The sequence below is a fragment of the Agelaius tricolor genome, unplaced genomic scaffold (assembly GCF_023055355.1).
Source record: "Agelaius tricolor isolate 1412-34295 unplaced genomic scaffold, bAgeTri1.0.p SCAF_93, whole genome shotgun sequence".
Taxonomy (NCBI): domain Eukaryota; kingdom Metazoa; phylum Chordata; class Aves; order Passeriformes; family Icteridae; genus Agelaius; species Agelaius tricolor.
Window position 1 is genome coordinate 547,523 of NW_027269353.1, and position 26,720 is coordinate 574,242.

Genomic DNA, 26,720 nt, shown 5'->3' on the forward strand with positions numbered 1-26,720 from the left:
AATGTTGACTTTGAGTGACCACTGACCTGGAGGAAGGGGATATTGAGTTAATAAAACTAATATTATCATTTGGGCTTCCACTTTCCAGATTGCTGCCCATACCAAGCAGAGTTTTTGGACCTAAAAGTCATATATTGAACTGAGACTAGAAGGGGTAGCAGAAAAGATGTTGAATCACCTCTGATCACTTCTGGCTTGTCCTGCTATTTTAACACTTTGTACATCAGAATTCTTCTAGTATAGCTCATGACTTGCATGAAGATGAAAATGTTATTCCTATTCCCTCAGAATTAAACATTTACAGCTGCAAATGGTGTCTTTTGCATTTGTAAATTTTATCTTGTTAATATTTATAAATCCTTCAACAAAATAGGCTCGCACATAAGGCATGAATGTAGTTTTTATATTTCCTTACAGAGTGCCTTAATATAGCAAATACAAAATCTGAGTTAGAACATGCAGTAAAAAAAAACATTAGCTTTTACTACATGCAGAAGGAACAAAATAATTACAACGTGATGTGTTTATTAATCTTCTGAAATTCACTCTTTTCCGTCTGTTGTTTGGAAAATATGAACAAAATAGCACAGTGGTTGTGACTCTCATCAGCTGGGATTCCCAGCTGGTGGCTGATAACAGCCACTGCGGTTCCAGTGGAACTATCAAGGTTTTTAAAAGTGTTGGACATTGCTGAATGCATTTACTGTGGGGTTTTGTCTCATTTTCCAGTGTTTCTGCCTTCATTTCATTTACTTTTGCTTCAGCAGGATCACACCTGTTTCATTATTCATTATTCATCTGTTTATCAAGAGCAACTCTGAAACAAACCAAATTGGAAAAAACCAGCTGAATAATGCTGCTGATAATGACCTTCTTGGGGTCTCATGCCCTAAAAATCCTGTTTATCCATATGTATATTCATACAACCAGAATACTCTCTCCATCTCAGGGTAAGGCAAAGTCCCTAAAGATGTTTAAGCCTTTTGTTCAGGGAAGGCTTTGTGAAAGCTGCTGTGTATTTCCCCCCACTGCAGCAGGATGATTTCAGTGCACATTTGTCTGTGAGCACGAAGGGACCTCATTTCATCATTGTGGCAGTGACTGTACCGTGCTCCCTTGCCAGCAGGAGGAAGTTCTAGCAAGCTGCATCTGAGAGATTTGGGGAGAAACGTTTCCCAAAGCAAATATTGATAGACTCTTAATTTCCTAAACCAGCACAACATCAGCAAAATGCCTGGTATGTCCCCTGATCTTCAGTTCTCCAGGTGGGAACATGACAGCTTCATCACAAAACCCTCCAACATCCAACAGTGCTGAAAACTGGCATCAGGAAAGGTCTGGCTCTTTGTGCAGACTGACCTAAATGCTCTTTAGCAGTGTCAGGTGAAATAATAACCAGTCTGCTTGGCTGCAGGATTTTAATGCAAAGTGCCAGGTTTACATGAACAGAAAGCAGCGGAGATAGACATGCCTCTCAAAATTAAATTGTTTCCTCTCTCGTTGAGCAAAGGTGGTTGAGTTTTATCTCTTATGTTCTTCTAGGAGCTGGGTATAAATACAGAGCTATTTCAGTAGAGTCTTTGTTCCAGCAGCTGTCTCAAACCTCTCAGGTTATTCTGCTTACTGTCAGCTCTGTGGTGGTTTTATCCTGCATGAGGAATTATGGCACCATGTTGCTTGGTTCAACCTGAAAGGTCACCTGGATTATTTATACTGCAGCTTTTCCATGCTGCAAACCAAAATTGTACATCCATGTTGAGCCTTTTATTGGCAATCATAATCTTTATCTATTTTAGTATAATTAATTGGAAAACCCATATTATTTGGTACCATTTAAATAGCATCAGATGAAGAGGTTGTTTCTCCCAGCAAATTTCCACTCATTTTTGAGATTGCTTTCTACTTACAGAGCTTTAGATTTGCAGCTTTTTAGGAACAGTTCCCAAGAGCTGCACACAGATTTGAGGTTTATACCTGATGTATGTTGTGCTTTAGCCATAAATAGAACAATAATGGTGAAGATCAGCATCCTCCCCCCTTCCCATGCCAGGCAGTGGGAGCTGTGCAGCTGCTGAGCAGGTGCTCCCTTGGAGCTGATGGTGCCTGTTGTTTGAGCCCATGGAATATTAGCATTGTTTCCAAACTGGCTGCAGTCGCTGGGCTTTGAGGACAACAAATTAAATGGATCAGGTTTATGTAACTGCTGTGTTGACAGCATGGCAGAGAGAGTCTGGGTGGCTTGGTTCTAATAAACCCACTGGGGTCCAAAAAGAGAGAATGGTGCAGTGAAGAAAAACTTTCAAAACATGGCTAATGCACCAACTAACAGTGTATACTTAAAATAAAAATTACATCCTAAATTCTTTTACCAGAGCAGCCAGGAAGACTTAATTTCAGCCTCATGCTCATTTGTGTTTGGCCTCTTGATGCAAGTGTGTCTGACCACACTTCATAGAAATGAGCCAAGAGGAGATGCTTTTTGTGCCTTTGTCTTTTACCCAGAGGGAAACATTCTAATGGCTTTGGTAAATGGATTAAATTGTGTTTTGAGTGGTGCAGACTCGGAACATTCCGTGTGTTCCCGGGTGCTTCCCTTGCAGAGCCTGACTTGCTCCAGGCGTTTGTTCCCCATCTGGGATTTTGCCAAAGCCCTCTCCTCCAGCAGAGCTGTTCAGAGCCCTGGCTGTGGTGACCAGACATGCAGACAGCCTGGTTAGCTGCTGCTAGCTCCCAACTCTGCTGCTTTTCCTCTCATGCAAAGTCACATCTTCTCTGCTTCCTTCACAAACACAGAGGGAATTGTCACCTCCGAGGGAGATGCTGTTCTGCCAGCTCCAGCTGTACATGTGAGTCAGCATGTTCTGGGAGCATGAATGCAGGGAAATCTTCTCCAAAATAAAACCCCCTGAATTTTTTGGAGTGTTTATTGCCTCCCTTTTGCAGTTCGTATCTCACAGTTGTAGATGAGCTCATGCAATGCTTTCTGTGGAGTTTGTGTGAGGACATGGGCATGTGAAGCCCTCTCAGTACAGAGCTGAGTTTTCCAAGGAAAACTGTATTCTGGATGGAGAAAATCTGGCATGCAGTTGGAATTAGTCTGAGTAAAGAATGAATGCCTGAGATTTTTCTATGTTGATTTTCTTAGTGTGATAAAATTCATCACAGACAAGAAGTTATTTTTATTTGAAAACTTTGCAGAAGTGTCTGAGCTTCATCAGGTTTAAAATAATTAATCCTTCATTTTTTAGAAGTGAAATAATTGAAGGGTGTATGTGCCATCACCAGTGTAGCATTATGCCTTGGACAGAATATGCAGGGATTTTCAGAAGATTTCTGCTCTAAAGTCTATCTTTGATTCTGCATGGAATATTGTTGCAGCGAGTGGCTGTGAGGCTTGAATTCAGCATGCTTCATTTTGAATGTTTGGGGTTCCTTTTTGCTCTACTTATATTTGTTTGCATTGTAGGGAGGGTAAATCCAGGTCTGTGGTCAGAGAGGTTTTTGTCAGAGCTCTCAAGGCTGTGTTTTAGAGGAGGTGTAGATGTAGGCCAGCCTTGAACATTCTGTCACAGCGTGGAAGGGTCACCTTTCCTCAGTGCTAATGGTGCCTCCAACTTTCAGCAATCCTAAACTGGATCCTGCTCTCAACAGCCCAAACACAGAGAACTGAGCTGGAGCAGTGTGAGTGCTTTCTTCAGACCTAAGCAAAGCCCAGGTGCCAGCTCTCAGGTCTGTGTTGTTGAATGCTGATGGCAGGAACTTTAAACTCCTCCTCTCCTGGGAATGGCTCCATTGGTGCCACTGGCACTATCCATTCCAGGAAAAAAAAGCAGTATTTTGGATTGTCTATCAGGTGATCTTTCTACATTGTTCGGAATGTGCATTTTGCTGTGAATTTCAAAAAGAATCCATTGGAAATAACTCCAGCTCAGACTGTTTGGCTGTTTCATTCCTTCTGGATTATGGGGGAGGTTTTGGGACAGTAGAAAAAGGGATGCTTTGAGTATTTCTCCACTGGTGAAAGCTAATTTGATGACTAAAAACCCCAAACCACAAGAAATACCTTCCTGCTATCAATACCCTCATCCTCAATAGCTAGAATATGCTGTAAGTAGATATTTAATATAAAATAAGTGTAAGAAAACATCACTAAAGAACTTCAGGACAGGCTCTGCTGGCTTTATAAGCAACCTGGAAGCAAAATGCATGATCTCATTTCTGTTGAGCAGGTGCTTTGTCTACGCTGTGTGGAAAGAAAATAAAGGTGCATCTTTGCTGCCAGCTTCAAGTTACTTGTTGAAACTCATTGTGGTGGGTAACAAAAGCCTGTGGAGTGATGTGGGAGAGAAGCTCCTGGAATGGCTGTAGAGCAAGCACCTGATACAGTTTGGACACCCTCCACTGCCTGGGCAATTATTTCAGTAAATTTTGTGCTCATCTCCCTGTAAAAGCTGGAGGATTTTGTGTTGTCAGTGGAAAGTATCAGATACAAAGTTGCAAGATTAAAAGTTCTTAATTCTTCTAAAAGTTCTTAATTCAGATTTTGCTGGTATTTTTGGTAGGAAGAAAAATAATTGTAAATCAAGTATGCCTGAATTTCTTGAGATTAAATTTTAAACTGATTGAGCAATACTTCACATTTCAATTACTTTGCAATTCATAATTTAAACGAAAGGTGGCATAATATCCAAGCTGGTGATCCAATCAAGGAAGTGGAACAGGTTTCCAACACTTCTTGTTGAGCTGCAGTTATCTTCACTTTTCTTAAGTCTCTAGCAAGTCAGAATTCTCTTCCTAGAATTAAACATTGGGGCTTTTAGTTGATTACCAGACATGGAGGTGCTTGTCCTCCACTGTTTCCTTCATTGCAGTGGGGTTCCAAACCTCAGTGTGCTGGTTTTATGTTACAGGCTTCATGCTCAAAGCAATGCTCATGGTGAATGTGATGGGAGGTTTGATACTGTAAATATTCTCTATGTCCCTCTGGGCCTCTGAATGGATTACAGGGCCCAGCTCTCTGTGCATCACATTTGGCTGATGTTCTCTGGCACTGCTGGGGAATTCATAGGGGAGAATTAGAAGACTAAAATTTATCCTCATGGTTGTTCAGGAACTGAACACCTGCAGCATCTGAGAAGGGTTTGGTGACCAGATGTTAGGTTGTGTCACCTCTTTGGTTTCCCCTGCTGGGGTCTCTTATTCATGGCCAAGTTTGCACCTTAAGCTTAGCTTAACTTTGATTTGGGATAGGAGCTCAGATCCACAGGCCATGAAATGTTTGTACTAGAAACCCCCTGAGGATTCTGGATGTCTCCCCCTCTCTGAAACAGCCTGCTCCATCTCCAGCTGTGCTGTCAGCCCCTGTCAGGCTCATGAGGATGGAAAGTTTTCCACTGTGGTTTCCATAGGACAGCCCTGACTGGAACTGCATCCCTCCTCTCCATCATCCTCTGCCCATGGTGGCTGGTACCAAGAACTGGCTGTGCTCTGCCCCCAGTCACCTCTCTGCAATCCCATCAACAAAATAAAGTGTTTCTTGTAATTCAGTTTTCTGCCTTCTCGGCAAACAGAGCTTTGAGCGCACCAGGATAAATCCTACCCTAGAGGAGGAGGAAATCTGTCTGGTCAGATAACACAAAATACAAATTGATTAAATTGCCAGTGCTCTTGCAGTCCTGTGTGTGCTGAAGAGTAGGAGGAGGAGGAGTAGTAGAGATTGGAGTCCCTTTGAGTCCAGAGTATATTTCCTGCACGTTGGTGAAGATAAGTAACATTAATATAAACTGATTCACTGAGTAATCTTTGGTGGATGCCAAAGATCATCCATTTACAATGCATTCTTTGTCTCTTTTATTGCCTCAGGGTAGTTTTATTTGCCAAGATACAAACTGTAAGTTCATAGCATGGGCACCTAGACTGGGGGGTGTGGGGAGGAAAGAATGTGTGATGGTAAAGCCAATGAATTCACATTTCAAATTACTTCCTGTTCCTAATCTCCAGATTGGTTAGCAGCTTTTCCTAGGGCACCTGGGGTGGTTCTAGTTGTAAATTAACTCTTTGGATTTGAAAGGATACCTACCTTTAATTGTGCCGTGTAATTAATTAACATAATAGATTTTAATTTTCTTTTTGTCTAATATTAAGATGAGACTTAATTAATTAAATGTTTTCTGTGACAGAACAAAAGGTCAGTTGAAAGTTAAAAGTGAATTTTCACTTCAGTGAATTTTGACTTCAGTGCTATAGTTTATTGCAAAATAACCTTTCTGTTTTGGGTGTGAGAAATGGGATTTCTTTTGCCATTTTTGCCTTTTGAAGGCAGTGATTTTAGATATGCTTTGGTTTATGTATAGGTACCTCACCCCACACCTTGTGGGGCAAGTGGTGGTTGGTGGTGTGTGGAAATACCCTTTCAGAGGAGGTGAAAGGAGAGGGGGTCAGGCTGCCCTGTCTGTGTGCCATTCAGTGGAAACCACTCTGTGGTCCCCTTAAGGCAAGAGGGATCCTTTGCTCTTTTATCCAGATTCAAAACAAGGACTGCAATAAGTAACAGTTTTAAAAGATGAAAATTCAGCACCCTGATGTCTTCAGTGTCAGTATGCAGTTGTGCCAAAGTATAACTGTTGTTATAAAATTGAGGAGTTATGCATTTCCAAAAAGAAAAAAAATATATCTTGCTCATCTGTGAACAAAGATCTACTGTGCATACTCATGTGCAAATTGTTCTCTCTGTTGGTATTTTGCTAATGGTGCCTAGGAGAGATTTAAGGCAAATCTGGGTATTTCCCCCACACTGGGGACACACATTTCTCCTTCCATTTAACATATTGGCAAATGTAATTGGTTATCTGCACCAAAGAGTTGGAAAGAGGGGTTTTCCTGGTCCTTTTTTCCCTTACCACGCTGTGTAGGTCAGTGTGATAGAGAAGACAATGTGAAGGTGTCACGTGTGTATCTCTGTGCTCTGGACTAGCACACTCAGCAGCACTGGTGCCAAATAACAAATACCTGTCTCCTTAGCTTGGATTGATCCCTCTGTAAATGCCCTGCCTCTCAGTCCCTGATGCATGGCATGTAAAATGCAGCAGTGCCATTTAGAGTTGGTGTTTTCTGATTGCTTCTTCCTTCTGGTTTAACAGTGGGTGGAAAGATAAGGCAATGTTATCCTACCCTTTTACACCTCACCTCTTTTTCCAAGTTTAGAGGTATGGACAGTAGGTGTATTTTCAGGTTATGATTGGGATGGGCAGCTGGCTGGAGCAGCCAGTGGAACAGTGGGCACACACTGGTGCTCTGTCTCCCAGTGGGCACAGAGAAGTGTCCTGTCTCAGCCCTGCTGTTTTGGGTGTGAGAAATGGGATTTCTTTTGCCATTTTTGCCTTTTGAAGGCAGTGATTTTAGATATGCTTTGGTTCATGTATAGGTACCTTACCCCACACCTTGTGGGGCAAGTGGTGGTTGGTGGTGTGTGGAAATACCCTTTCAGAGGAGGTGAAAAGAGAGGGGATCAGGCTGTCCTGTCTGTGTGCCATTCAGTGAAACCACTCTGTCCTTCCCTTAAGGCAAGAGAGATCCTTTGCTCTTTTATCCAGATTGCTTTTTTATTCCGTATTTTATCCAGAGCTCAGGCAGGATGGGCAGGGGTGCCCTGTCTCCCTGTGAAAGCAGCCTGAGCTGCCCAGCCTTTTTTCTGAGACTTCAGCACGTTGCATAGAGAGGGCACTGGAACTTGCTGTGCTACCCTCCAGGCTCCAGCCAGGAAGCAGGAACAAAATTACTCCTTTTTTTATGCTCTTCATTCCGCCTTGGTGTGGGTGTTTCTCCAAGGTGTGTTGTCCTTGTTTCCACTCCTGTTTTGATTTACATCACTACAGTTTCTATTCCCTATAAAGATTACCACGGAAAAGGTCAATATTTGTTGTTACTTTCAGCTAGGATTGAGCTTTGATAGTTCTTGAGCGTGGTCCCTGGCCTGAAGTCGGTGAGTGGAGGCTGAGCTCTGTTGGCACAGCGGTGTCACACGCACGCAGCTGTTCCCTGACCTGGGTCTGCAGAGGTAACCTTAGCCCAGAACTCATTTTGCTGCATGAGCACTGCTGGGGAATGTGGGTTTGTTGGTTTGCTTTGCCATGGTCACCACCCTTGGCACTCTGCAGAGAGCTTCAGCAGAGGCCTCTGCTGCATTGTGTGCAAGGGGACACTGTGGTGGCACAAGCGCCTGCAGGATTGGCTCAGGGATCTGCAATACCAAAAAGAAGTGTCCGTAAATGGTCCTGCATTTTAATCAAGTTTTCTATATGAGTACTACAGTGCATCTCAATGCTGATGGATTTGACAAAATGGGAGTGTAAATAAATATTTTTCTGGATTTAAAAGTAGTTGCACTGCACAGCCATGAACTAATACAGAAACCATGAAAATATTTCCATGAAATGCCTTTAAATCTAACTTTATTAGGTAAATAGTAAGATCTCCCTTATAATCTTCTTCTTACCCACATGTTTAAATATGCAGTTAGTGAAAAAGTGATTTCTTTACCTTAAAAATGGATTTTGCTAATTTTTAAAAAAATTATTATTTATATATGGGAATTGCAGTGATGCTTGTCATTTTACTGACAGTTTAAACTTGGTAGTTGCTATTAAAATAAACAACTGTAACACAGTCTGAGCTTCAAGTAGAAAAATTCCTTGGTTTCGAATGGTGCTTGCAGAAAGGCACTCATGGAAAATATGTCCTTGTGCATGGCACAACTGCACACGTGATCTCTGAGAGCAGCACATTATCCTGAGCCAGATGTCACAAATGCTGCTGGAGAGACAGTTCTGTCCAGAATCTGAAGTAGCAACATTCCAGTATTTACTTGAATGCTAAATAGTAATTATGTTCCCAAGCTTTCAGCCCCTGTCTGTGGGGTTTGTAATTATTTTCACATATGTGTTCAAAGAAACACAATTCTGTATTTTATAGAAATAGGAAATATTAGTAAAAAAATGTTAAAATCAGTCATGTGTCTTTCTGCTTGATTTTAGTGTGTGCACTGAAGCTCACTCATCTCAGTAAATGTATGAATTGTTCAAACTGGAAAAAACCCCAAAACATTAAATATCAAGTAAACATAATTGTGCTTTTCTTGGGGATGGAGAGCTTTTGAGATGTTGATGACATGAAGCATAACTAGGCAATGTTTAATCTCGGCTGCCATTAATCCCAAAGAAATGCTTCTTGCAGAAAATACATTATTACTGCCATGAATGAAAGCAGGAAAAAAGAGAAAGCTCTGAGGAACCTCTGGTATGGAATAGTTTTAAAGGATGACTTGGGTTCACTTGGTTTACACAACTCAAGAGCATTAACCCAAAGAGTATTAGCCCCCTGCATTATTTGTGTCATCTCAATGTGTGTTTTCTGTCCAAATGCATTGCAAGGTATTTTATTCAGTAACAATTACTTTTTCAGACTTTTATTAAGGCTAAGTAACATTCTGGAAGGAGGAGTCCATGGTTCCAGCTTTCCCTCTGTGAGGTCTGCTGGTTTAGGGCAGCAGGACATGGTCCCTACTTCCTGAGTTTCCCCATCCTGACCCCCATGGGTGCCCACCACCCTTGCTCAGCAGTGGCACCAAACACGCAGCCAGAGGAGCCCTGTGACCTGGTGCTGCAAATGCTTGGGTGTGTCCTGGGCTCTGGGAACTCTGGATTCCACAGAGAAAGTGCCACTCCACGTGAGGAGAATGAAGGAGTCACCCCTGTACATATTTCATTGGAAGGAACAAAGGAGTTTTATACACATAATGGTATCAGCAGAGCTATAATTGCAATCACCTTTTATTCCTGGTACAGAGTCCTGCCTTTATTGCCCCACAAATCATAGAATCGTTCAGAACAGAGATTTCCCTTTCCCTTTCATTCCATCTACAATTTCTGGTGAGCAGAGTGGCTTTCTTGGCTTCCAGATGAACTTCTTTCTCAGGGGGCTCTCTAGCTCCTTGTCAGCCCCTGTACTGCCTTTGGGGGATTTCCAAGCATCCACTCTCCTTCTGTGCATGGATTTATGAAAAAGAAATATTTCCTCTTGAAGAACTGCCCCTCAGTGCTGACTGACCTTTCTGGCAGCTTCTGCTCCTCAGGTATCGTTTCACTGCTGGGGTGAGTGAGTGGCAGCAACAGTGACAGCTGCAGAAAGGCTTCTGCTAAATTCTTTTCAAAGGGAGGTATGTGGTATTTGTAAAAAAAAAAAAAAAAAAAAAAAGTTTCACGTGCCTGTGGATTTGTTAAGAGAAATTTTAAATCTCTTGATAGTGTTATAATGAAATGCAGTTATCTAGTAATGGATTGATTTTGTGGAAAACCAAACTGTGTCTTGCTGTGAGCTGCACTATGGGGAGCAGAGGCAGGGCCAGAGGATGAACACATCAGCTCAGAAGCAACGTGAGCAGCATTTCAGAGCTGTCTGAGAGACAAACCTAAATCATGTTCAAAAAGCTCTGCCTAATGTTACTTTCCCCAGTGTTGTTGCTGTGGATGTAAATAGTCAGGCAGTGTTATAGTGCACCACTAATACAGTTTACAATAGCTTCTAGCACAAATGAGGGTTTGTAGGATCAACTACTGACTCTGAGAGACAAAACCAGGTCAGAGTAGTGACAGCAGGGAATTTTCAGTCAGGAATCCTGGCTCTGGTCAAATGGTTTGACTGCAGTCTAAGCCTCTTTAGGCATTGTTTCTCTCAGCACTGTGATTTTGTATATGTGCTTCATAACTTGCTGTAGTTTGCAGGGTTGCCTGGTTTGCATGCTTCAGCCTTGGTAAATCAGTGTATCTTAGCATTTTGAAACCTTGTTATCATGTGGAATTTCCTTCTTTGTTCCAAAATTGCTGCTCTTATCCAAATCCTCTAGCCAGGGTATGGAGAGGCTTTGCTGGAGAGCACAGCCTTTCTCTGGCAAGGTTTCTTTTGAGGGCCAACAACATAGACTGATATTTCCTCCCTCTGCAGAGTGCAGCATCTTGTTTTGTGGGAGGGGATAAAGAAGCAGAGCACATAGATAGATGTGTTTCACTTTAGCTCTCCCACTGATCTGCAAGGCAACTGAGAGAAGTTACTCTAATTTTCCTCTGCTATGGTTTATAATCATTATGCTTCAGTATTCCCATCATTCACACAGCAATAAACTTGTTTAGGTTTTGAAAAGGTGAGGGGCTTTGAGATACATGGGAAGAAATCACCACTTTGGGGTCTCCAAACACTTGAAACCAGTGAAGATTTCCTTTGCCTTAAATAGACTTAGGATTTGTTCTTTGGAGAGCAAAAAAGACTACAAAGATTCATTGTTTTGCCTTCTCCGTAGCAACTGACAGCATAAAGCCTTTTCCCAGATGTGTTTGTTTAAAGGCTTTATAAGTTCAGTTTAAGAAATGAAGTTGTAGTTATTGTTTTTATGCTGATTTTTGTGTGTTCGCATTAAAAAATGAAATCATCTAGTACAGAGCCATGGAAAATGCAGAAATGTGTATGAGAAGAGATAAATCCACTTAGGGGGGACACAAAACTGGAATGAGTACAGGAGCATGTTAGCTTTTGAAGAATTCCCTGGCATACTTGAGAATTCCCATGTCATTCCAGGTCATGTGGGAACATTATGATGTTTTATATGGTTAGAGGATTGATTACTGTTCACTGATAATTCTCACTGTGCACCAGAAGAGAATAATGTGAAAAAGGATTGTGCTGTACATCCTTGAAACTGATCTATCCCAATCTTTTTTACTGAATGCTTATTTTATTTAGGTTTACATTAGGTGTACAGGTAAAGCATGGGTGGAGGGAGAGCATGAGAAACAGAGAATTCACCATGGGAGGCAGGACGTGGAGGATCCACATGGGTTAGCATATTTTTTTCATTAATATCCCTTAAATCCCACTGTGAGAGGAATAACAGGTATTTTGACCTGTATATGCAGTTTGCTGTACAATGCTGCATGGCTGTATTTATACTCTGCAGGAAGAAAACTACTCCCTAGCAGTTTCTTCTGGGTTTTTTTTTTTTGCCTGTGTAACCCTTTGCTTTTATTCAAGCAAAATGCAAAACAAATGCTTATTTTTCAGCCTTCTCAGATCTTGGAAATAATGGTGTATTAAATGTGATTAAAGTGGGAATTACCCTTTAAGCAGGGTCATAATTACTGTGGATTTAGATGGCATATTGTACAAATTGCTGTGTGCTCATAATTACAAATTGAGTTTGTTGCACTCTGGGGGTTTACAAACTTTGTTTTAGCCATTAACACATTAAATAGCAGTGATTTATGTAAATTACTGGATAAACCAAAATTTCAGTGTTGCGTTTAATCTAAGGTTTAATTCTATTTCTGTATTAGAAATGAAATAGGTTTAGCTTTAGCAGGGAGGCTTGAATGGTCTGAGGGAGTCATTCACTGCTGAGATATTGTAGTTTGAGAGTGTTGTTTGTTGGGCAACTGGCTGGAAACTGCAGTGGTCCAAAGTGAATGAAGCAACAGCTGCAATGAGTGAGCTGCTTGTCACAGTAAGCTCTTCCTGAGGTCAGCCAGCCCACTTGCTTCACAATTATTCCCCTCAAACTTCTGGGCTGGTCTGGAAAGTGTAAAATCACACTTTAAAATCTTTGTTTACTTCCTCTTCAGAGAGATTTCCCAGTTCCTTCATTTGTGCTTAAGTCAAGTTGATCTAACGGAGCAAAGATCACTTTATGTTGTGCTGTTAGTTGTGCTCCAACAAATTGCCAGAAATAAGGATAGCAGGACGTGAAAAGTCACTTTTTGATCTGCTTACACTGCACTACAAATTTCCACAATATCTTAGTGGCAACTCTAACACTAGCTCAGTGTCAAAATAGCAGCAGGAGGACAACAGAGAACATACATCCTACTGGTTCTGCCAAAGCTTCCTATGCAAAGTGCAGATCAATGAAGTGCTGTAGAAGCCCATGTTTGGCTCTGTGGTGGTAGAAAAGCCTCTCCTGCCCCTGTTTTCTGGAGCCTGAAACATCAGCTCTGTGTGTTCAGCACCTCTGTCATCAGGATGGCAAAGAAACTTAGCTATGTGCCACCAAAAATTGTCCTAAGAAGTCATAGACTTAGAGATCTCTGCTAAATCACCGCTTGAGACAGGGTGGATTGTGCAGTGTGGATTACAGTTATTGTTACCTGAGGGAAAATTGAATGTACACTATTGATTAGGGTTGAATTAAAATGCTTTTGGAATGTTGAAACATTCACAAAAAATCCCTCCAAAAATAACTGCAACAGGCTGCCTCGACTCAGAAACCACAATGTTGTCTGCGTAGTGCAGCAAGAATTTGTTTTTCTGTGTTTAATTCTCCCTGTTGGAATACATGCAAGATCTTAAATGTGTAGATGATTTGGGCATTCAATCTCTACATTAAATTTGAACAACATATTCAAGCAAAAAATGACTTAACAAAAACTTTGTACCTGAATGGTCAAAACTAAATTGAGAATTCTGGATGCTTGACATTGATGGGGGGAAAGCCATCTGTAACAACTATCCATGCAGTGTTTGGAATGGGATGTGTTTGTATTGCTTGGTTATTTGCTGATCTAGCGTGATCGTATCTGTGGAAGGAAGATTGTGTTTGAAGTGGCTTCAGAAAAGCACATTCTTCAGAAAATTCTGTGACTGCTTTGGAGGTCAGAGCTTTCCAGCCGCACTTTCCAGTGTCTCCTCCCTTCACAGCCCACGCTAAAACTGTCTGCACTTGGTTCCTAAATGGAAACTGGTTTCCGAAGGAGAAGTTGACTTTTGGGAACTCTGTGTCTGCTTTGGATTTGTCTCTGTTTACAAGAAGAGACGAAGCTTGATGCAGAAGGCATTGAGTCAGGACCAGAAAAACGTGGGATTGTTGTGGATCCCAGACATTCGGGGAAGAGGCTGTCTGGATAATCATTAGATGTTGAAAGCAGGCACTGCAGCGTAAATAGTCTCTGGTTAGAGTCTTGCCGTGACATTCCTATGAAAACAGCCGGTGTAGGTGTGTCCTTCCTTAACGTGTTTGAGTTTCACTGAGAGCTAGTTAAACCCAGGCTTATTGGAATCTATGCCTAACGCTTCCTTAGGAAACTATGCAAAAACGCACACTCCATCCAAATGTTTAAGGGGGTTTAACTAAAATTCCCTCGATTCTTTTCACCACCTTGAAAGACGTGATCAGCCTCATGGGATGTAGCAATACGCGATGTGTCGTATGCACATCTTTGCTCCTCCTCGCACCCGGTTCGCAAGAGCGACGCTTTCAGTTCCTGACTAAAGTTTCCCCAAACTACAGAGCTTGGCCAGCGGAGCTTTGTTGTGTTATTATAGGGTATGAAGCTGTGGGAAGGGTATTGCGATTTTGTTGTCGGGGGGCCGGGGGTCCTTCGGGCCGGGCTCCGGCGGGCACCGTTCGGTGCCCGCCGGACCCGGCCCGAGGCATCCCCGGCCACGGTGAGGGGTGTGAGGGCGGCTGGTGTGAGGGGAGTTTTGGAGAACCGTGCCCGCTGGAGCCGCACCGAGAGACCCCCGGGCACGGTGAGGGGAGCCTTGGAGAACAGTGCCCGCTGGAGCCCGCCCGAGGGGCCCCGGGGCACGGTGAGGAGTCTGAGGGCTGCTGGAGTGAGGGGAGCTCTTGTAGAACCGTCCCCGCTGGAGCCGCACCGAGAAGCCCCCGGGCAGGGTGAGGGGTGTGAGGGCTGCTGGAGTGACGGGACCCTCGGAGCCGCGCTTTTCCCGGGAATCCCGCCCCCACGCGTGCGCTCTGCCCGCTTCCCTGCCCCGCCGCCGGCGGCTGAGGGGAGCGGGCGCGGGGCGGGGCGGCCCGAGGGGCGGCTATGGTGGCGCGGAGCTCCCCGCCCGACACTCCGGCCCGGCCATGTGGTGCCTGCACTGCAGCTCGGAGCGGACCCAGTCGCTGCTGGAGCTGGAGCTGGACAGCTGGTGAGCGCTGCCGAGGGCTGCGGGGGTGAGCCCCGCGCCGCCGCTGCCGCACAAAGGGCTCCGCGCCGCCAACGCCGCCGCTGCCCGGGCTCGCTGTGGGGCGGTGCGGGAGGATGGGACTGGGGGGTCCTGCTGGCGCTGGGGGCACCCTTTGGTCCCTGGGGATTGTCCCTGGAGTCACCCCTGTTGTCCCCGGGGGTTGTCCCTGGGGTCACCCCCGCTGTCCCCGGGATGTCTCCGGGTCGCGGCGATCGGGAGCTCGTTCCCTGTGTCCCGGCTCGGCAGCGGGGACAGGCGGAGGCTCTGTCTGCCCTGCAGGAGCCCAGGGTTAAATCATCTCCGTGGCTCAACCGCGGCGTCCCAGGCGGCCCCGCTGCGCTGTGCTGGCTGTGGGTGACAGGCAGAGCCATAAATCGGCAGCTGTGGCAGCGGGCTGTGAGCTGACCTGGCGTGTGCCGCTCCAGACACCCATGTGTAAACACCGCTTTTCGGGAGAGAGCAGGGAATCACATGATTTGTGTCAAAGCAGAGTGAGTTGGACTGCAGAGCTCTGGTACAGCCTGTTCCCGGTGTCTGGGGCCGGCCGGAGACCTGGCCTTGTCCTGGCTACATGGGAAGCTGTGTCACACTCAGAGGGGTAAATCAACATTTGCCACTCGTGCCCTCAGCCAGAAAATAAGATAAAAGAAAAATAGTTTAGTTCTAAGGCCTTTAAAGTACAGATACTTGAATAACTGACGCAGGAGGAACAGAGAGTGGGATTTGTCATGTTGACACATACAGTCCCTATTGTTAGGATGTTCTTAACTACCAAAATAATGTGTGTCTAAAGTCCAGCAACACAGAGCTCTGTTCATGAGCTGCCTGAAAACTCCAGGCACAAATGAGTTTTCTTCTGGTGTGATGCTGTGTGTGGATTTATGATAAACTAAAAAAGTTATCCTGCACTTGCAGTGCACTTGCAGAATGAATTTATCTCCGATGCATTGTGGAAGTTCATTCCACGAAGTGATTCAGCCAAATGCTGAGCTGTTTGACTGTTAAAGAATATTCAACTTAGCTAAAGATAGAAAACATCTTAAATTGGGTGTGGGCATGTGTGGAAAAATATAAAAGGAGGAAATGACTGGATTCAGTGTAACTATGTATGAATGCAACAGTTGCTTTTCTAGAAAAAAAAAGGCAAAATATTTTTTGATAAAAAGAAGTGTTTCATAGTACAGTTTAGTCATACATTTAATGATCCTCCAGCCCATTTTTTATCCTTAAGGAAAAGAATAATGTAAGTTTCCTGTGTGGAGTTGGCAATGTTTGCATAAGTGATGTTACCTTTGCATGGCTTGCTAAAAACATAATTCATAACAGTTACTTTAGTGACAGATTTGCCTATTACACAGTAACGTTGTTATTCATCATTGTTTCAGACTTTTTTTCCTCCATTTGTACATTGCTATGCACTTCCTTTCAGTTAAACTTGATTATTCTGCCTGATGTGCTAAAAGAGGAATTGCTGAGTACTTAGTTTGGATGGTTGTATTTAACTGTGTCTATTCTTGTGGCAGATATCCTTCATATAAACACAGAATTCATTACATTTATCGAGTGCTTTGGGAAAACTACAGCCATGCTGAATAAAATGACCCATTTTCCATTTTACTTCTACTTTTGTACAAGGTTTGGTTTTGCTGTTGAGATGTCCTGTTCTAGTTCCTGAAAGATATTGAGAGTACTGTTACAAAGTAGTCAGCTGGGCTTTTTTTCTCTTGGTTAAAGCTCAGTGTTCGGGTGTCCCATGAGAAATCATCTATCATCCTTTTTTTTTTTTTTTATTTCTACCAATCTGAAATAATTCATTATCATTCAAGATACTGAAATCCAAGATCTGGAGCTGACCAGTGAAAACAGCATCAACAGCACAGCATTCAGCTTCTTTGCCCCTTCAGAAGCCCTCTGGGAATCCTGGTGCAGTTAATAAACAACCTGCAGTTCAGTTTCATGGAATAATTGGCAGCTTTCAGGCAAAGAAGCCCAAGGATTCAGTTTTTGCACTGAAAAGTGCAAATACCAAGTTGAACAGTAACTCTGATTTGTTGTTCCTGTAAGAGTCTTGTATTGGAAGGTTGCAGGGACTGGATCCAGGGAGTGCCTGCTGGGCAAGGAGACATTCTCTGCTGGAGAAGGAGCCTTCACCACGGCTTTGCTGGGTGTTCCTCTGGAGAAATGGGAAGTGATTTCTTAGGATTTCATGGCCTTCCATGGGTTTTCTCACCCTGTGACCATTTCATGTTTGCAAAATGAAAAATCTTTCAAGACAATCTGTTCATGTGGCTGTAGAAAGTGTTTTTCCCAATGCTGGGTCTTCATGAGGAGAAAACTTCTCCATTGCTTGGAGGCTGGGGCTGTTTGGTGCCTTTGAGGGCCTCAAGAGCAGTGCAAGGTCTTTGGGTGGAACACCTCCTCTGAAACAACACTTTACATCCATCCTGATGCTGTTTTCCCTGGAGTCTAAAGGTGTCAGTTCAGGGCCCCAGCTGTGCCAAGAGGCAGATCCCACAATGGTGGAGCTGATTAGCACACTTGGGTGATTGCTCTGAGGGTGTCTGCAAGCTGTGCCTGCCCTGAGCACAGAGGAGGAGATGGGTGTGAAAGCTGCTCTAGGGGCAGTCAGTGCTCTGCTGCTGGATGCCATTACCTGGGGGTATTAAAAGCTGCTCACACACTTCAGTTGTGTTCCTTGGTGCCTAACACCACTGGTGTTCTAAGTCCAGTAAAAAACCTTGGGACACAAGTGCTGGAAATGAGGAGCTGCTTTCTGAGTGAGCCATGAGGCTTCCAGCTCCTGCAGGACTCTGAGAGATGCCAAGGAGGGTTTAAGGTATTTTTGAATATTGGATTTTTAAAAAAAAATTGTGAAGCACCATGGCCAAGCAAGGGTTGTTGTGCCTTTTCATTGCAAGGATTTACCATAATTCATAAAGGTCTTTCAAGATGCAATTTTTTTGCTCTTTCAGCATTTATATGGTTCTTCCTCTGTTAGACCCAATGGTAATTTCATCATTAATTTCAGAGTTGGGCATATTTGAATCACAGCAGCTGTCAATCAATTATTTCTTTTTATGTTTATTTAATAACAGAACTGCAGGAGACCTCAGAAACTGTAACCAAAATGGAGCCCTGATTGCTCTGTTTGTTACACATTAAATTTGTGAGGATGTGCCCCTAACCCAGATATTGCCTGATCCACAGAGCAACTGGAATTATGAGGAGGTGGCTCATGAGTTAGGGGGGAAAGTGTGTTGGTGCATTGCTTTTGTGAACCATGCTTTGTTTAGATGTCATTTGTATTTAAACAGGGTACAGGCCACAAGCCAAATTTATATTCCTGAGTTTGCTGCTTTATTTCTGTTGCCTCGGAAGGCTGTGTAGTTACAAGAGCAGAATCAGCCTGTGTTTGGGGCTAAAAGTTCACTTTTAGTATCTTGTATATTGCCATTTTATGTCAAAATTATGTAAATACAGGCTTTGTTTAATTCATGAGTCTTTGTTATGCAAAACCAGTTACTGATCATGGACTTTTTTAGCAAGACTTATTAATCAAAAATATTTTACTTACATAGCCCTTCTCGTGTCTTCTGGGAATCCATTTGAATTTTATTTAGGTTCCACTTAGGGTACAGACAGAGATGGCAACTTCACTGCACTGCTGTGATTTGACTCCAGGTTTCCAGAGAAGAACAGATGCTGCTTTAATCCACTGTAGCACAAAGCCCCAGTATTACGTTAAAGGGGAATGCAAATTTAACTAAATAAATCCTCTTGCTTCCTTACAATAGACAAAAGACTAGAAATGTTCTCATGAAATAACTGTAGAGATGTCTTTAATAAAAATAAAGTAAAAAAGACAAGCTTTGGTATGATAAAAAAAAATCAAACCCTTTAGTCCCTGTGAGAGAAGCAGAAAATTAGAATGATGGCTTTGATAGCCTTTAGTACAGGAAATTGATGTATTCTATCTGTTAATGAGATTCTTTCAGTAGTTCAGTGTCATCCCAGTTAAACTTGTGCTTATAAACAAAGGACACAATTCCCAGTTGCCTTCTGCTGTGCAAGCACAAACCAAATGCCACAGCTATGATCTGACTTGCTTTTACATCAGTGGCTACATACAGGGCATGGCCATAGAAAAAGAGTCCTAAGCTTGTTTTGAGGGATGCTTGTATTATTTAGTCCAAAAAATTGCAGTGGCCCAAAAAACTCACCAGATTAAGAAGGAAGGATGTGTCATGAGCACAGAAAAAGAAAACCAACTTCCTTCTGTTTGTTAATATATCCATGACCTTTCCAGTCATCCTCACACAAGGCAAAGGCAGCGAGGATGCAAAGCTGAAGGGTTTTCTGTCACAGGGAATGTTTGCAGCCAGCCCTGACTCTGCACTACAGGAGCATTCACAGTTTGTTTTTAATTGAATTTTCACTCCCCAGCTTTACAGCAGAATGGGCCCAGCTCCATCTCAGGTCACACAGAGAGCTGGAAACGGCAGCAGGACCCTGCTCTGGGTTTAACTGAGTGCAGTGATGCTTTTTGGTGACCTGCAGTGGGAGTGGTTACAGCAGAGATCATTCCATTGTCATGGTGGGGCTGGGACAGGCCTGCACTGAATTCCTGGGGTGCACCCATGGGGAGGAATGGATGATTTAGTGGGAAGCTGTCCTGCCTTTAACAACAGCACCACAGACTGGGTTTCCCTCCTCGTTTGGGGGCTGTGCTCAGGAAGTCATCCTTCAAACAAGGGGACAGCAGTGCTCCTGAGCCAGCTGCAGCTCCAGGGATCTGAGTACAGAGAGCAGGCCTGCAGAAATCCCCAACCTTCTGCTCATGTTGCAGCCTAAGAATAGGTTTTCTCTCAATCTAACATCACTCTCTGTTCTCAATCAGGAATAAAATTATTTTTATTTCTGTGTGGTTCTTCATTATAGTAATGTGCTGTGAATTGGCTGCTGAATTTCCATTCCAGAGATGTCTGGGGTGATTCTTGTGCTTCAAGGTGACCTTTTCACAAGGTGTTAAATGTTAGATAATGTCAGCTGTTCTTGGATTCATGAAAGGAAGTTCATTATTATTGTTTATATTTTCTTTTCTTGTATTTTATTCTCTGAGTCTTGTTTAGAAGATACCAGTGATATTGAGCATCAGTAGAAACTGAAGAAGGAGCTGATTTTAATTCTCTTAGATGAGAGAATGGGACTTTACAGCTGATAGTTTCCTTTTAATACTAGTCATTAATGCCTTGTGAAGTGAGAGAAAACAGAGGATTACCTGGACTTAATGGAACTTGTCCCAAATGATGACAACGTGATGCAAACTTGGATTCTTTATGTGTTGTTAAGTCATTAAGCTGTTTCTGATTAGGTTAGCCTAGAAGAAAGGTATTCCAGGTTTTCCTACCACAGTGCAGTGTGTTACACAAAACCATTTCTCACTGTCTTTGGTTGCAATTTTCAAAATCTGTCTTTGCACGATATCACATTTTCATTTCACAAAGTGGTGACCCTTGTTTTCAGGAACTGGGCTTCTACCCCTGTCCTAAAAGACATTTTTCCATTGTGGAAAGATCTGTGAACTTTGCTGTGATGAAGAGCCTACAGATGACCAAGAGTTACCCAAGTTGTGTATTTTAGACTCCGTTGTGGTTGAGCAGCCTCACGTGCAGCCCCAGCTAAGCCAAGCTGCATCCCCATCACAGACACTGTCCCAGAATATTCCTGAGCTGGGGGGCCCACAGGGACCCTCAGTCCAGCTCTGAGCTAAAGGCAGTGCAGGGTGTGGGTGGTTCTGGGAGCCAGCAGTGCTGGGCAGCTGAGCTGCACCCAGAGGAAGCTGCAGCATGGCCTGCACAGCCCAGAAACTGCTCCTCTTCTCTGTGTGTGCAGTAAAAGATTTCCAAGGCAGGAGTTGCTACCTGTGTTACTCTGTCATCAGTGAGGTGAGTCAGAAGTTCTATTGAAAGCCTACAGTTAATTCCTCTCTGACAGAGAAAGAGCTGTAAAATGTACAGACTCAGCATAATGGGGAGGAAATGTAAAAGGAAGGAAGTTTGTGAATGAGAAAAAGCATCTGTCAGCTCTTTAGCTGATTTAGAGGTTATGAGCAATCTTCTGAGGTCTCATTGCTACAAGACTGAAGATTTATGTGTGGTATCTTTGAGTGTGTCTGCAAAACCTTCTGTTTGAACACATTGCCTTGAACCTAAGGATCATCTACAACACTGTCTTTTCCACCAAGCCCTATACTTCCAACAAAAAAATCTCTTATTATTTGGTTTCCTTAAACACTATGTTCTGTACACTCTGATAAAAACCTTGGGTGTGCAGCAGAGGATAAAATCTCCCTTTTATGAGGATGCTTGTGATTACAGAGAGGTGAGCAGTGCTCCTGTTCCAGTGAGTTACAACACCCCTCTCCTGCTGTGGGCAGAGTGCTCAAGGCCAGTTCCTGCTCTCACTGCCTGGGTATCAACACCCTGAGCTTCCCTGGGAGCAGGAACAAGTGCTGTGTTCTCATCCTTTTCTTTCCTACCTGAGAGTTTCCCATGCCCATTTGCACTTCAACATTTCAAAATTACATTGTTTTCCCTTAGAGAAAACTGGTAGGGTTTCATTCTCTTTTTGGGTTGGTTTTTATTTTTTGAGACTTGGCACAGCAAAGTTGGCAAAGTGGAGGGTTTGTGCAATGATTAAAATGGAGTGGGACTTTTATATTATATATACTTTCAGATTCATTTAGATCAGTGAGAGGTTTCTCTGATCAGACTTGTAACAGCCCATCCTCCTTTTGGATTGGCTGTTTAAAATATGTTACTCTGTAAGTTTTTGAGTTTTACCTGTAACTATAGAGGGAAGTCAGCCAACCACTAGAAGTTGAACAGTCCCTTTCTGATTTTAAAAGAAGATGATTTTGACCAACTTTTTCTTAAATCCTAGAGAGACAGTAAAGTATCTCATATTCATCTGTGCCAATGTTTGAAAGCACAACTCATTAGATAGTAACAATATATAGTAAATATATATAAGTCATTGAAAGGAAATCCTTTGGTTGTTCTAAATAGGTCCTTTTGTACAACATTTATTTGCCACAAGAGTTAAAATATGGTCTAAATGAGCACAGTTGTCAGTGCTCTGAGACTTTCCTCAATCCATGTCCAGTGCAGAAAGATGGTTTTGTTGTCATTTCTGCTGCATGGACTTTCTGCATGCTCTTTGTTTATGCTGCTTCTTACTTTCCTCACAAACTAGGAAAGACTGGTCTGCTCCAAAGTTGTTCCTAGTGCTTGGTTCTGTGTTGTACTTGTAAGCATTTCAAATAGTGCAGGGGCAAACCTTTAAAATGAGCCAAGTGTTAGGCTTTATTTGATCTATATCTGATCTAAGTTGATTGATATTTAATTTCTGTTATACTGATTTGATTTATATTAATTTGATTTAGAATTGATCTGAGATGAGATAGTTTTAACTATTTAACTAGAACGTTCCAGGTATGACATTTCTGGGCCTGAAACATTGGCTCATTGAACAGGATTTTGTTAAGCATCTTCAAAGTAGTTCATGTTTCTATCCTACATGGGACTGCAGAAGGGAAAGAAGAGTTTTATCCACCAAGACCTGATTGGGAAGAGGAAATCAGTGCTGGTCTCTGACAGAACCTGAGTGCCCAGCAGCAGAGCTGTTCTCTCAGCCCTTCCTGGGACAGGCTTGACACAACAGCTGAAGAGGTGAAAGAGGAGGATGGCTGGCACAGGACACCAAGGATTCTTGCATTGTATCAAATGCTGCTTCAGCTGTGTGTGCAAATCAGGGTTTTTCAGCTGCAGACACTAAATCTTCCTTTTTAAACTTAGCAGTGTCTGCAGGGCATGTCATATAGACAGTGGAATGTGTGCTAATATCTTGCTATCTTCAGTACATGTCATATATAGTGTGAGTTTGCTAAATTAAGAGGATTTCTGCTGCTGAATGGTGTATCTAAATAACTTGTAAATAGTTGAGGTCAAATTCTACTACAGCTGTATTGAGAAACTCCACAAATTTTTCAAACTTATGTTGTGTAAAAGTTTGCATAGCAGGGACAGGACAAAGTCTGCAGTGGGAGGCAAACCTTCACAGATTTTGTTAAGTGAACCATCCCACAGACACCACAGTTACATTAAAATTGTTAGCTTTAGTCCATGTAAGAAACAAAGCATCCTTTTGAAGCATACAGGACATTTTCAGATGTTAATGTATTTCATGCTGACACATCAAGAAGAAGAACTGGCCATAAAAAAAAATACCAAAACTTGGGCTGGTTTGAGGCACAAGCCTCAAATGATCACCCCATAGTCATCTTTTGATAATATCAATTTTTAAAGAGTTGTTGCTGGATAAACACACGCTGGGTGATGATTAACACAGATTGGCAGCGAGTGATGCTGGCTGACTTCACCTGACATAGAAGTGAACATTTGTAAGCTGTACCCAGGTTCTCCTGGTGCTGCCAGTCCACTTGTTACTCTTGCTAAATAATGACAATAAAATACAGCTTTGCCTTCAGCAGGGAGGTTCATGAGACACTGAAAGGTACTGGGGAGGGTTGGGTGGGTGGATCCTTCTGTACGTTCTTGTGTCTGATGGCCAATATGCTGCAACTGTTTGACAAAGTGATCTGAGAGCTGGTTAACCTTCCTTGTGCTCTTGGAAGCTGAAGATAGTCTCAGTAAGCTTTTCCCAAAGGGATATTCTTAGTTCTTAACCCTGTTGTGTTATTGCCTAAAATGGGTGGGTTGTTTGGCTCTATTTCCATCTCGCTGCTGTCCACCTCCATGTCAGAAGATACACTGCATTCATTCCTGCATTCTGCTTCAGTGGGGAGAAAATAACCTCTCATCTTTCACTCTGCTCTCTGCTGCTGCTGCTGATGGCATCTAAGAGTGTGGGTCAAAATGCCCTTTTTCTAAAAGTATTTTTGTGAATGCCTTGTATGGGGTTACTTAGTGAGAATTACAGCTCAGCAGTGGCCAGAGGAGGGGCGCTGGGGTTGTGTGTGCTTTGGGAATCAGGGCTCGGAGCAGGGAGCAGCTGCAGGTTTGCAAGGCACTCAGGGGTGCCTGCCTGTGGAGCTCTGCCCTCCCTCAATGGCTCTCAATCTGTTTGACTCAGGCTGCTCTTATTGGCACTCTCACCACAGAATATTACAGAATAAGTGACTGCTTTGTTAGGGTTTGCTTCTGAGACACATGCAAATGGTGTCTGGATTTTTCTTGCAATGATATTTAAGTTCAGTCAGATGAATTACCTGGGACATTACTTTGATGTGCATTCAAAGGTTTCATTTGTTTTGAACAGAAACAGCTGAATTGAGAGTGCATTGGAAGTAAAACACATTGGTCAATATTTCTCTCCTGGATCAAAGCTTTTGTCACTGCCTGTGGATGCTGTTGTCCATCCTAATGGCTTTGAACTCTTGGCAGGGTGTATTTGAAGCTAGATTGGTTTGTTAATGCTATTGTGCTTATTGAATTCAGGGATTTGTGTAAGTTCTTAATAGAATTGACTTCTGTTTACTAGACAGCACAAACCATGGCAATAAGGACTAGGTTCTAGTTCAAACTACATTAATAATAAACTTCTGCTCAAATGTTCTCACTCCAATGGGGAATTTTGTATTGGGGGTGGAGAAAATGCTCAACCATGGCTTGTGTGAAGTACATATGGCGAGTTCTGCATTTTGAGAATGAATGGAGAACGTTTGGTGGGGTAATTGGAGACAATACAGTGTACAGATCAGGGCTTTAATTAAATGCACTCCTCGTTTATGGCAGAGAGCAGCACAGGTACTGAAGCACGAGGCAGCTTTGGAGCAGAGGGGTGTACCCTGAGCCAAAGGAGTGCTCTGTGAGGTGCAGTTGTGTGGGGAGGCACAGCTCTGGAGAGCAGAGTTCTGCTTGCAATTGTCACTTCAAATTACACATTCAAACCAGGGCTTCATTGCACTTGTAAAGGCAAAGTTATATGCAAGACATTGACTTTTGGAGAGGTTTGTTCCTATGTGGAATGGCCACATTTGGCCTAAACATTTTTGCTATTTGAGTGGTTTGTTTCAGCCGTCATGCTGGAAGTGCCTGGCCACACCAGCTGCTGCAGCAGCTGCCATCCTGCTTCTCTCTGTTACCCACTTGGTTCCAGGGGCGACTTCTGGTCTGCATTCTCCGGGCTAGGTAGAGAATTTGGGTCTATTTCAAGTGGAAATCTATAATTAGGAGCTAAGATCACAGTTTGACTGGTTTTAACCTCCACATTTGAAAAGATGGTTGGTGTAAAACAGATGCGTAGCAATTCTTCCTCCCTGGGCATTTGGACCTGTTTATACAGAATATTTATTTTTGAGTGAGGCAGAAGTTTTACTGGAAATGATGTTTATGAAATGAGATTTTAATGCAAAAAGCTTCACTCTGTGGTTTGCATTTAAATCCATCTCATAAATCCTAAGGCAGAGTCCCAAGAAGGTATCTGGATACTTCAGCTGTGGATATGTTGGTGTTTATGGGCAGAAAAGTTTCTGGAACAAAAGAAGAAGATGAGTTTGCTGAATTGTGTTGTGAGTAGGTGTGACTTCAAGGGAACCACCTTTACATTGCATTTTTCTTGAAGAGGGAGATAAATTATATGGATACAGAGAAAAGCAGGCAAGTGAGAGAAGGATGATTTGGCTGAGGAATTTCATGAAGAACCACTCATGCAAATGCTTCACTGTTGCAACAAATAAAATAAAGTATCAATCTTCATTAATCTCAATTTGCATTCAGGCTGTGCTGACTACCTGGAGTTTTACTGCTGCTCTACCACAGCCCTGCTCTAAAACCTCCCTGCTTCCCAAAGAACAGAGCCCTTGCATTGTCATGGCCAAGCTGAGTGGCTTTCTCACCTTGTGCTGACTAGAATTTTAGGCTGGGCATGCTTTTGTTGCTGTATTTGTAATACTCATGCTGCCTTTCCACAATGTAGAAGAAAAGAAATTTATTCAGTGTACCCATGTGTTCATGCTTCTAAGGATCTGAAATGCTATGGAAAAATCTTTAAAGATGTAACAGCACAAACTTATTATATTGTCATACTTCTCTTTGTGTCCAAAACAATTTTTTTAACAGGATTAATATAATGCTGATTGGCTCTCATGTGTGTACTATCCAGTTGTTAGGGCCTGTTTTCAATTTCATGTCTTTATATTACACTGTTGAAAGTCCATTCTGAAAGAGTGATGAAAATAATTCTGATTTCAGAGAATGCTCATTGTAAAACAGCTTCTCAAGCATTTGCTCTGTTCTGCTGGGAGGATCTTCTTCTATTTTAGAATGTTGCATGCAGTTTGGGTTTGGCATTTGCATTATTTAGAAACATGTTTCATTTCTTTGTTCCAAACTAAATCTGCAGCAAACCAGTTTGAACATTTGGGTGATTTCTGTAAGCATATGTTCCCATTATCTTCATATTTTAGTTCTAAAAATGCACAGGGACACTTGACTGCTTGTAAACTGGGGGGGTTCTGGGCTGAGAGGCAGCACTGAATCATTGCTGGCATGTGCTGTTATTGTTATACACTTCCTTTTTATAGGCACGTAGTTCTAAAGTTCTGGGCCTCAGGAGGAAAGGGACTTTCTGCTTTTCTGCTATCAAATGTCTGTCTTTCACAGTATAAATTCTCTGGCAGATAAATT

General features: G+C 42.8%; 1 protein-coding gene across 6 annotated transcripts in view; it reads left to right on the forward strand.

Annotated features, from left to right (window-relative positions):
* Nucleotides 1-26,720, forward strand: part of IQSEC1 (IQ motif and Sec7 domain ArfGEF 1) — a 141,314-nt gene that overhangs the window by 68,115 nt on the left and 46,479 nt on the right. The window contains exon 1 of one of the 6 annotated variants that reach the window (XM_071418855.1): nucleotides 14,876-14,973. The exons of 3 other annotated variants lie outside the window; for them this stretch is intronic. In XM_071418855.1, coding sequence (XP_071274956.1) covers nucleotides 14,909-14,973 — 65 coding nt within the window. In that variant the 5' untranslated portion in view covers nucleotides 14,876-14,908. Of the gene's footprint in view, nucleotides 1-14,875; nucleotides 14,974-26,720 lie in introns of those variants that run through there. 2 more of the 6 variants (XM_071418857.1, XM_071418856.1) reach the window with 2 other exon arrangements.